We start from the raw sequence: 12,161 nt of genomic DNA on the forward strand, positions 1-12,161 counted from the left end.
TCGATCTCCTGACCTTGTGATCTGCCCACCTTGGCCTCCCAAAGTGCTGGGATTACAGGTGTGAACCACTGCACCTGGCCAAGGATAGTGTTTTCATAACTAGTGTGTGGACCATTTAAACATATGGGAAGAAGTAAAGCATATTGGTAATTCATAGCATGTGCGAGAGTCAGCTCCTGGTGGGTTAGAGACCTCAGGGTAAAAGGTAAAACCATAAACCCCAAGACGGTAAGCATAGGCTATCTAGAATTTAGGGTTTAAGGAAGTGTTTAAATAGTACACGAATGCCCTAACCACAATGGACAAGATCGATGTATTTGAGTAAATTAAAACTAAAATGTCTGATTCAGCAGAAGACGCCATAAAAGATGAAAACCCAAGTCACACAGGTAGGGAAGATACAAAGTACATAATTCTGATCTCTCTAACATTTAAATATATAAAGAAGACCTTAAAGCCGGAGTCCCCAACCCCTAGGCTGTGGACCAGTACTGTTCTGTGGCCTGTTAGGAACTGGGCCACACAGTAGGAGGTAAGTGGCAGGTGAGCATTCCTGCCTGAGCTCTGCCTCCTGTCAGATCAGCAGCAGCACTAGATTCTCATAGGAACATGAACCCTATTGGGAACTGTGCATGGGAGGGATCTAGGTTGTGCTCCTTACGAGAATCTAATGCCTGATGATCTGAAGTGGAACAGTTTCATCCTGAAACTGTCCCCCAGACCTCCATCTGTGGAAAAATTGTCTTCCATGAAACTGGTCCCTGCTGCCAAAAATGTTGGGGACTGCTGCCTTAAAGTGAATAAAGACAAGACAGTGCTATTAATAATGGGATAGAATTGAGTAGTGACACTACAGAGGAGCAAACAGAATGGCCAATCCTCTAGAAAGATGCTCAGCCCTGTGAGCCGTAGAACAATAAAGAAAGCCACAGTGACACACCCCACTGAGGCCAAAGCTGACCGTCCTGACAGTGGCAGGATTGGGAGCCTCAGGACTGGGGTTCTGTGGTGAGGATGCGCCCTGCACAGCCGCATGGGGAGACCCTTGCTCCATTCATGAGGGGAAGGGTACAGGCATCAGGACACCAATCCCTGCCCCAGATGAGCTCGTGCTTGCAAGATCTGTCACAGCCACCCTACCAAGGACAGCCTGTGGCACCGTACAGAATAGATGGAGAAGCTTCCTTGTGCTGGGAGGTGGTGGTGCAGCCTGGAGAGCATCTGTCCCTCGCACCTCCCCTTCCAGGCCTTCTCTCCCCAGTTCTGCCTTCCTGACCTAGATGGTGGTGGTCACCCTGTGCATTTTGCCTTCCCCAGAGCCCAAGGCGGTGTTTGCCAAGGAGCAGCTGGTGCACAGGGAGGTGCAGGCCCAGGCGGGGGCCAGCGCCACGCTCAACTGCGAGGTGGCCCAGGCCCAGACGGAGGTGATGTGGTACAAGGACGGGAAGAAGCTGAGCTCCAGCTCGAAAGTGCATGTGGAGGCCGAGGGCTGCACACGGAGGCTGGTGGTGCAGCAGGCGGGTCAGGCAGACGCTGGGGAGTACAGCTGCGAGGCGGGGGGCCAGCGGCTCTCCTTCCGCCTGCACGTGGCAGGTCAGTACTCTGGGGGATGGAGAGTGACCTTGTGTGGAGGTGATGATGAGACTGGCTGATGGACTTCACGGCCCCCAGTGCCCTTTCCATGAGACTCCACCTCTCCACTTCTCCATGCCCTCACTTACCAGGTTCATGCCTGTGGCTGGGCCAGGCTTGGCTGGATGGGAGGGTACAGGGAGGGCCAGGCCCTGTGGTGCACTTGGAGCGGCGTTCCCATGCAGTGCAGCCTCATCACACTGAGCCCCTGCCCCAAACCCCCGTGCTCTTTGGTGTCCAGGCCCCTGGCACTATCTGGCCCTGTGGTCTGAGGTGGACCAGGTGCCTCCCCTGGGAAAGTGGGGTGTCCTTTCTATCATCCAGTATCTCCCGCCTGCCTCCCTTCAGCACCATGTGGGGCTTCTAGCCCATGAGAGACATTTTGAATTCATATGAACCACATAGGGGAAATTCTGCCCACGCAGTCCCAGTTGGAATTCTCTCCAGACTGAACTTCGGAGCATCAAAGCTTTTGGTGTCCCAGGAGACTCTTTCCTTTTTTTTTCATGGATCTAGAAGCTTTAGAAGCTCACTGTGCACCTATACGTGGCAAAATCTCGGTCCTTGTTTTCTTGCAGTGTCTGTGCAAAAAATCCCAGCCCAGAGGGCTGGTGACTGTGCCCCTGGGATACAATTGTGAGATTCCAAGTGCTCTTCTTAAGGCTAATCTGGCTTTCCTTTTGTCTCTAGTTACAACATTCTGAGTCAGAATTCCCCCTTGGAGTCTGATTTATGAATTTAGCAGTAGAAAGGAAGAAAGAGCTTAAGCTATCTCAGCACACCTAAGATATGTATATATTTTGTTAAAAGAGTCTGGCCTGGGCATAGTGGCACATGACTGTTGTAGTCCCAGCACTTTGGGAGGTCGAGGCAGGAGGATTGTTTGATCCCAGCAGTTTGAGACCAAATTAGGCGCTATAGCAAGACCTCGTCTCTACAAAAAATACAGAAATTAGCTGGATGAAGTGGCACATGCCTGTAGTCCTAGCTACTCAGGAGGCTGAGGCAGGAGGATCACTTGGGCCCAGGAGTTCCAGGCTGCAGTGTGCCATGATCACACCACTGCACTCCAGCCTGGGCGACAGAGTGAGACCCTGTTCTGGAAAAAATAAAAAATAAAAACAACAACAACAATAACAAAAAACCAGGCTAAATATCAGAGAGAAAAAGGTTGTGGTACTATATTGACTCCCAAATGCCAACCCTTGAGAGCTTGGCATTCTATCAGTATATAGTCATTTGTAGTTGTGTATAGATACCAAAAAAGCCCACTATGTATCTTTCTAAAATATTGTGTTAAGAGAGTGCGATAAATTATTTAATGGTAATACATTTTATAAGTTTTGGAGAATTGCCAATTTCTTAGAGAAAACTATATGAAAAAGTTACACAGGAAGAAACAGACAACTCAGATAGTCCTATAGCTTTTAATTAAGTGGAACCAGTGATACAAATATTTTTATAAAAGGTCTAAGCCCAGTGGATCTACTGATAAATTATACCAGATATCCTGAAAACAAATTATTTCATGTTCTTAGAGATCCTTTCAGAGAATAGAATGAGAAGATACACTCTTGAATCTGTTTTATGTGGATAGCATAACATAGATACCAATTTTGACAAGAACAGTATAACGATTTGAAATTACAGGCCAATCATTATGGATATGTAGGCCAATGCTTCAACAATATATTTTCAAAGTGGTATGATCAGTATGTCAAAAGGAAAATGCACTATGATAAAAGGCATAATTTAGAAATGCTGTACTGGTTCAATATTCAAAACATCAGAAAATGTCAAACAGATTGAAAGAGAAAAACAGTATGATTATCTCAATAAATGCAGAAGAAAAGTTTGATAAAATTTAACATAATAAATTCTGAACAGCTCTTTGATAAAATTTAGCGTCAGGCCTGGCACGGTGACTCATACCTGTAATCCCAGCACTTTGAGAGGCTGAGGCAGAAGGATGGCTTGAGCTCAGGCATTCGAGACCAGCCTCCCAAGCAGCAGGGACCACAGGAACATGCTACTGTTCTGCAGGATGCCCTGGGGGTGTGACAGATCCTCCATGGAGAATGAATGGAGAAACTGTGTTCCTTGTACTGGTAGGCAGTGGTGTAGAGCCTGGAGAGCATCTGTCCCTCGCATGTCCCCTTCTAGGCCTTCTCTCCCCAGTGCTGCCTTCCTGACCTAGATGGTGGTGGTCACCCTGTGCATCCCTGCCTTCCCCAGAGCCCAAGGCAGTGTTTGCCAAGGAGCAGCCAGCGCACAGGGAGGCGCAGGCTGAAGCAGGGGCTAGTGCCACACTGAGCTGTGAGGTGGCCCAGGCCAAGACAGAGGTGATGTGGTACAAGGGCAGGAAGAAGCTGAGCTCCAGCTCGAAAGTGCATGTGGAGGTTGCAGACTGCACATGGAGGCTGGTGGTGCAGCAGGCAGGCCAAGCAGATGCCAGAGAGTACAGCTGTGAGGCTGGGGGCCAGCAGCTCTCCTTCAGCCTGCACATGGCAGGTCAATGCTTTGGGGATGCTGAGTTACCTTGTGTGGAGGTGATGATGAGATTGGCTGATAGACCCCAGTACTCTTTCCACTAGAGTTCATCTCTGGAAGTCTCTCGTAATCCTAGCTGCCGTTTTCCTACCCATGGCTGGCCCGAGGTTGGCCAGAAGGGATGAGTGTGTACAGGAGACACTGTGAGTTGTGTTTACAGGCAGTAATGCTGTTCATATATTCCCAGCACCCAGTCAGAACCCACAGGTGCTCCCAGGTGTCCCGCCCTTTGGCTCAATGGAACTGAGGGGGCTGCTACAGGAGGCTGAAGTAGACCAGATGTCTCTCACCTGAGGCCATCTGAGAGCTTGCACCCAGCCTCACCAGCACGACCTGAGGGCTCTCCCTGTGGAGAGATGGTTGAACTCCATTGAACCAGGATAAGGGCAAATTTCAGCCACACAATCATTCTTGAAATTATCTCATGATTTGAACTTTGGATTATCCAAGTTTTAGGTGTTCGGGGACCCTCTTCTCATCTTTCTTATGGGCATAAAAGGTCACTGTGAACCCACATGTGGCAAAATCTATATCCTGGGTTTTTTGTTGTTGTTGTTGTTGTTGTTTTTGAGGCAGAGTCTGTCACCCAGGCTGGAGTACAGTGGCACAATCTCAGCTCACTGAAACCTCTGCCTCTTGGGTTCAAGCAATTCTCCTGCCTGAGCCTCCCAAGTAGCCGAGATTACAGGCGCCTGCCACCACACCTGGCTAATTTTTGTATTTTCAGTGGAGATGGGGTTTCATCATGCTGGTCAGGCTGGTCTCAAATTTCTGGCTTCAAGTGATCCACCCGCCTTGGCCTCTCAAACTGTTGGGATTACGGGTGTGAGTCACTATACCCGGCTTGTTTTTATTATACTGCCTACAGAATAAATACAGAGCTGGGAATTGGTGGATTTGGACTGCGATACACCACTGTGAGGTTTGGAATTATCTTCTGAAAGTGTATGTTGTTTTCATTTGCTCTTATGTCAGAACATTCTGTGACTGAACTTCCCTTAGTTTAATTTTGTATATTTAAAACTGAAGAGGAATAAACAAATCAAGCTACATCAACACACATTTTAAAGATGAATTACTACACAGCAGCCACTGACAGATAAAGCAGTATGTGTTTCATACCATTCTAATAATTCATGGCTAGTTGATAGAGAAATCTGAGAACCAGCTTTATTTTCTTTTAGTAAGAGAGTCTTTTGTTGGATGGAGATGGAGTGCAGTCACACACTTGTTCATAGGTACTGACACTTAACACTGGTGTCACATCAGCATCTAGGAGTTTGTGGGGGTGTATAGATGCCAGAAACCCCACTTTGTAGGTACTGGAAATGTTGTTATGTGAGAACATGTCATTATTATTTTGAGATGGAGTCTCGCTCTGTCACCCAGGCTGGAGTGCAGTGGTGCGATCTTGGCTCACTGTAACCTCTGCCTCCTGGGTTCGAGTGATTCTCCTGCCTTAGCCTCCTGAGTAGCTGGGACTACAGGCATGCACCACCATGCCTAGCTAATTTTTTTGTATTTTTAGCAGAAACAAGGTTTCATTATGTTGACCAGGCTGGTCTTGAGCTCCTGACCTCAGGTGATCCACCTGCCTCGGCCTCCCAAAGTGCTCTAATTACAGGGGTGAGCCACCATGCCCGGCCCTATTATTTATGTAATCAAATTTGAAAAGTTTTGGCAAATTGATCAATTTCTTCAAAACTATATCAAAAGTAAAAATAGGTAAGTTGAACAGTCCTATAACCTTTTATAGAAATGCAACAAATAATCTTCTCATAGAAGATTACCCCAGTGCTCTACTGTAAACTGTACCAAATATTATAGAAAGAAATTATTCCATGTTCATACACATTCCTCTAGAGTATTGAAAAAGGACCTCAGTGCTCTATCTCGTTTAATGTAGGTAAATATCATTAATACAAAGCTCTGACAGGGTGAATATGAAGAATTAAAATTGGCCAATCTCTTATCAGTGTCAAGGCTCATTATCTTAAACTAAGTATTAGCACCCTGAATTCAGCAATTTATCAAGAGGATAACACACAATGACAAAAGTCATAGTCCAGTAGTGCAAGGCTGGTTTAACATGAGAAACATTTGAAAATCAGTACAAAATGTGACATTAATAGATTGAAAGAAAAACGAATGTGATTACCCCAATATGGAGACTAAAAGCATTGGATAAAGTACAACATCATAAATATGCAAAAAAAATTTGGAAAAATATAGCATCAATTCATGTCATATAATTCTTAACAAACTCTAAATAAAAACATTTTTTCCTTAATTTCATAAGCAATAGTATAAAGAAAACAAGCTAATATTACACAAACATGAAACCTTGAAAGTGTCGCCTTTGAGATTGGAAACAGGACAAGGACTCCATCCATCACCACTTCTTCCAACACTGTATAGCAGACAGAGGAGGAAAAGAAAGTACAAGGTGTAAAACTTGGAAAATAAAACATGCAACTCACAGATGATATGGTTATTAATTTAGAAAGTCCAAAAAAACCCCTAATTATTAGTAAGACATTTGGGAATGGTTATCACATAAAAAAATCAATATACAGAAAACACTTCTAGATCTATGTACCAGAAACAAGTAGATGGAAAATAATGTTTTAAGAGATTTCCAGTACCATCCAAAGTCTTGTAGTTACCAATTGCAAGCCAACAAAAGATCTTTAGATGGTTTGTGGGGGGGAAATTATTAAACATTGTTGAGAGACAGTAAAAAAGATCTCAATAAATAGTTAAAAGGCTGTGGAAGACCTGAAAGTATAAATCCCAGTCAACCATAGTTCTGTTGGGTGAGAGAATACTGACAAGCACATAGCAAAGGCCAAGCAGAGCCAAGCTACCCTTGAAGAACACAGTGTGAGGGCCTTTGCTGTACCAGACAGCAGGGTGTCCTCTAAAGCAGTGGTGATCCAGATACCTGGACCCAAAGGCAGAAAGAGATCAACAGACCAAAATAATTGAATACTGAGCTCAAAACAGCTTTGATGGAACCAGATTCCTCCTCCCTTTCTTTATTTTTTACCCTGGTGCTAGGAGGAGGTGTAGAGGAAGGGTGATCTTTTCACAGATGGTGCTAAGACAATTAACTGTTCGCAAAAATAAAATAAAATTGTGTGTCTACCTCCCCATACAAGAAATCAACTCAATATGTGGGTAGAACAGCTCCTACCAGATAATATAGATAATATAGATTATCTGGCGACCTCTGGGTAATAGAAGATGTTTTGAACAGAACCTGAATGCACTAGCCACACAGGATGAAAGATTATTTGCCTGCAATAAAACTGATCACTTTATTTCATCAGAGAATTTTCATACAGGAGTGAAAGGGCAAGGCACAGAGATAGAGAAGATGTTTGTAACATACATAGCTTTTAAGTATATGAAGTTCCTAAAAATAAATATGTAAAAGACAGTGCTACTGAAAATTGGGGTTGGGCATGGTGGCTCATGCCTGTAACCCAAACGCTTTGAGAGGCCAAGGCAGGAGGATTGCTTGAGCCCTGGAATTTGAGAACAGTCTGGGCAACATAGCAAGACCCTGCCTCTAGAAAATAAAAAATAAAAGAGCTAGGCATAGTGATGCATGCCTGTAGTCTCAAGCTCCTTGGGAGGCCGAGGTGGGAGGATGTCTTGAGCCTAAGGATTGAACCTGCAGTGGGCTATGATCACACCAGTGCACTCCAGCATGGGTGACAGAGTGAGAGCCTGTCTCAAAAAAAAAAAAAAAAAAGAAAAGAAAAGAAAATTGGGCAAAACACTTTAACAGTGACACCACAGAAGAGCGAAGACTCTGTCCCCAAACCATCAGAAGGCACTCAGCTTGACAGTCTTCCTGACAGGGACCCAGGAAGCCACAGGAGGCCCAGGCCGTCTCTGCAGCGGCTAGAGCTGACCCTCCTGACAGTGGCAGGACTGGGAGTCTCAGACTCTGGGGCCCCGGGGTGAGGACATGCCCTGCACAGTCCCCTGGGTAGACCGTGGCACATCCATGAGGGAAGCTGTGCAGGTGTCAGGACCCAAGTCCCTGCCCTGGAGGATCTGTCATGGCAGCCCTGCCTGGGACAGCCCATGGTGCCGTGCAGAATGGAAGGAGAAACTGTGTTGCTTGTGCTGGGAGGTGGTGGGGCTTCTCCCGACCACATGGCCAGTGCAGAGCCTGAGGCTGGGGAAGGTTCTCTCCCTCCCGCCTCCCTGCCCAGGCCTTCTCTCCCCAGTGCTGCCTTCCTGATCTAGATGGTGGTGGTCACCCTGTGCATCCCTGCGTTCCCCAGAGCCCAAGGCAGTGTTTGCCAAGGAGCAGCCAGTGCGCAGAGAGGTGCAGGCCGAATTGGGGACCAGTGCCACGCTGAGCTGCGAGATGGCCCAGGCCCAGACAGAGGTGACGTGGTACAAGGACGGGAAGAAACTGAGCTCCAGCCCGAAAGTGCGAATGGAGGCCGTGGGCTGCACACGGAGGCTGGTGGTACAGCAAGTGGGCCAGGCAGACGCTGGGGAGTACAGCTGCGAGGCCGGGGGTCAGCGGCTCTCCTTCGGCCTGCACGTGGCAGGTCAGTGCTTTGGGGGCCCTAAGAGCCTCTTCAGAGGTGATGGTGGTTCTGGCTCATAGCCCTAGCATATCTCTGTGCACTTTCCTTCAGCCTTCATGTCTCGGGCTACCCATCCTCCCACTCCCATTTCCATCCCTGTGGCTGGGCCAAGGGAGGGGTGTGCCTGGGAGGGAGAGGGCCTGTTCCTGCAAAACGGGAGACGTGTTTGTACTTGGTAGTTCTCAGTCACACCTGCGGGCACCTTCCTAGTTTTCTTGGTGTCCAAGGAGTCTCACTGCCCCTGGAGCTGGGGGTTGAGGTGAACCTCGCGTCTGTCGCATGCACAGAGGTGAATGTGCTGTTGTTGGATGTCTGGCAGCTCCCGCATCCTCACCCCACAGAGCGTAGGGCTCTCGCCAGGGGAAGGGGAGCTGCCTCCATTTCATCCAAACAAGATAATGGGAGTTTTCAGTCACCAGATTGTCCTTGGAATTTTCCCAAAACTAAAATTTGGCTTATCATAGTTTTAGAGGAGGAGAGACACTCTTCCCTCTTCCCGTATGTTACAAAATGTAGATCCCTGACTTGCTATGATTGTGTGAATCGTAAGGAGTGGTGCCCCAGTGGGGACGTGCCTGTGCAGTGCATCCATGGGCTTAGAATACTGTTTCTAAGACAAAGCATGTTTTCCTTTTCTCCTCAATTGGAGTATTTGGTGTCAGTGTTCTCCTTGTAGTTTGATTCAGAAATAGAAAAGAGTAAGTAGAGTAGGCGACACCACCACACTTTGTCAAAGGCGAGTTCCCTTCGTAGCAGCCTCTGTTTGTTATGTGTATTTATTTTATAGAATTTCCTAATGGTTACTGTGTTTGAGCCTCCATGGCTGCTTCATAGAGAAGTCTGAGAAACAAATTTATTTTCCTTTCATTAAGACAGTCTTAGTAACCCCGGCTGTAGGTCCCACACTGACCTCTAGGTGCCACCATATAACAGTTTGTTACTGCATCAGCATAGAGTGATTTGGGGGGTGTATATACACCCAAAACCTCACTCTGTATGTTTGTCAAATTTTAAGAGAATATGACAAATTATTTTATAGAGATATATTTGTGGTAATAAATTTTGTAGTAATAAATTTGAAAAATATTGACAGTTTGGCCAGTTCCTAGAAATATATCAAAAGTGACACAAAGAGAAATAGATAACTCTAGTAGTCCTAGAAACTTAAAAAAATTGAACCATGAAAACCATCTGCTCATAGCAAAAGACGTAAGCCTGGTGGCTTTACTGCTAAATTATACTAAATATTTAGGAAATAAATTATTCTATGTTCATACAGATTCTTCTACTAGGGAACAGAAAAGCAGATATACTCTCCAGATAGTCTTGTAAGCAGATATACTCTCCAGATAGTCTTGTAGAAACATGATATAGCCTAGGGCAGTGGCTCATGCCTGTAATCCCAACACTTTGGGAGGCCAAGGTAGAAGGACCACTTGAGCTCAGGAGTTCGAGATCATCCTGGGCAACACAGCAAAACCCTGTCTCTGAAAAACAATTTAAAAATTAGCTGGGTGTTGTACTGGGTGCCTGTAAGTCCTAGCTGCTTGGGAGGCTGAGGTGGGAGGACTGCTTGAGCCCAGGAGGTTGGAGTTACAGTGAACTATAATGGCGCCACTGCACTCCAGCTAGGTCAACAGATTGAGACTCTTGTCTCAAAAAAGAAAAAAAAGAAAAATAAGAAATATAATATGGATATCATAATATGGACAAGGAATGTTAACAAGAATTAAAATTTTAGACCAATCCATTATGGATATTAAAAAAAAATATTAGCAAACTGAATTTAGCTATCTCTCAAGACCCTCTAAGGAAGGATGTAGTCCCAGAATGCAAGGCTGGTTTAGTTTTTGAAATATGCAAATCTGTATAAAGGATGATGTAATTGGATGCAATGAAAAAGTTGTGTGATCTTAATAAATACAGAATACAGTGTTTGATTAAATTTAATATTAAAGTTTAGAAGTAATATTTGATAAAATTCAGCATCAATTCATGTCATGAAATTTTTAACAAATTATAAAGTGTCCTTCTTTAATTTGGTCAATGGTACTGCAGAAAACACCAGGTAACTGCATATTTAAAGAGCACCTTGAAAGCTTTGCCTTTGAGATAGGAATCAGCACGTGGAAACCAACCATCCCCACTTCCATTCAGCACTGTACAGCAGAGGAAGGAGGAAAGGAAAAGAAAAGGTATAACACTTGGAGAAAAACATAAGTGGGATTCACAGATGATATGAGTATCAATTCAGAAAATCCAAAAGATAGAGAGATAAATAATAAGATAAATAATAAGTAATAACAAATAATATGAGAGTTGAGAAACATCACATAGAAATTCAACATGCAGAATACACGTATATATGTATGTATGTACACATACACACACACACACACTAGCAACACAGTTGTAAGGTGAAATTTTAAAAGATTTACAAGAGCATGAAAAGCATCAAGTATAGTAAAGATGTTTAATATCTCAGTGGAGGAAAATTGTCAAACATTTTTGTTTTTGAGTCAGGATCTCACTCTGTCACCCAGAGTGGAGTTCAGTGGTATAATCATGGCTCACTGCAGCCTCGACCTCGTGGGTGGGCTCAAGAGATCCTCCCACCTCGGCCTCCTGACTTGATGAGACTATAGGCCATGCACCACCACGCCCAGCTAATTTTTTAAGAATTTTTTTTGGTAGCAACAGGGTCTCACTATTTTGCCCAGGTTGGGCTCAAACTCAAGCAATCCTCCCACCTCAGCCTCCCAAAGTGCTGGGATTACAGGTGTGAGCCGCTGTGCCTGGCCATTGTGAAACATTTTTGGCAGACAGTAAGAAGACCTAAATAAATAGATAGAAACCCATGGAAGACTCAAATATGTTCACACCCAGTCAAAACCCAAGCAAATGTTTTTCTTTGGGGAGGTGAAGGTTGAGAAGCAGATTCTGAAGGCCAAGTGGAGTAACACACTCTTGAAGAACCACTTGTGAGCATTTGTCTACCAGATATTAAGAACCAATCAGCTGCAGGAATGGAGACAGCCAGGCACAACACAAGGACAGTTGTCAGACCAAAGGGACAGAATCGTGAGCTCATGATCAGACCCAAATACATGGATTCTCTCTTTTATTGTTTCTTGTTTTTTTGTTTTTGTGTTTTGTGTGTGTGTGTTTTTTTTTTAACCTTCACACCTGAACAGGCAGTGGAGAAAGGATGATCTTCTGAAAAAAAAATGGTTCTTTGATTTTTTAACCTTATAAAAATTTAGACTAGTAACTTATTTCACACTAAAAAGTAAGTTCCAGGGAGGTTAGAGGCCACAGAGTATAAAGGTAAAACCATAAAACCCCTAGATGATAACATAGATT

General features: G+C 44.9%; 1 protein-coding gene across 34 annotated transcripts in view; it reads left to right on the top strand.

Annotated features, from left to right (window-relative positions):
* The window catches only part of OBSCN (obscurin, cytoskeletal calmodulin and titin-interacting RhoGEF), a 160,225-nt gene that overhangs the window by 40,707 nt on the left and 107,357 nt on the right, over positions 1 to 12,161 (top strand). For 32 of the 34 annotated variants that reach the window (XR_012433894.1, XM_074038204.1, XM_045398300.3 and 29 more), the window contains 2 exons: positions 1,318 to 1,593; positions 8,484 to 8,759. Coding sequence is in view for 33 of the 34 variants with exons in the window: in XM_074038204.1 (XP_073894305.1) it covers positions 1,318 to 1,593; positions 8,484 to 8,759 (552 nt within the window). In the remaining variant the exon portion in view is untranslated. The remainder of the gene's footprint in view (positions 1 to 1,317; positions 1,594 to 8,483; positions 8,760 to 12,161) is intronic. The other 2 variants (XM_074038269.1, XM_074038265.1) reach the window with 2 other exon arrangements.

The sequence above is a fragment of the Macaca fascicularis genome, chromosome 1, assembly GCF_037993035.2.
Source record: "Macaca fascicularis isolate 582-1 chromosome 1, T2T-MFA8v1.1".
Taxonomy (NCBI): domain Eukaryota; kingdom Metazoa; phylum Chordata; class Mammalia; order Primates; family Cercopithecidae; genus Macaca; species Macaca fascicularis.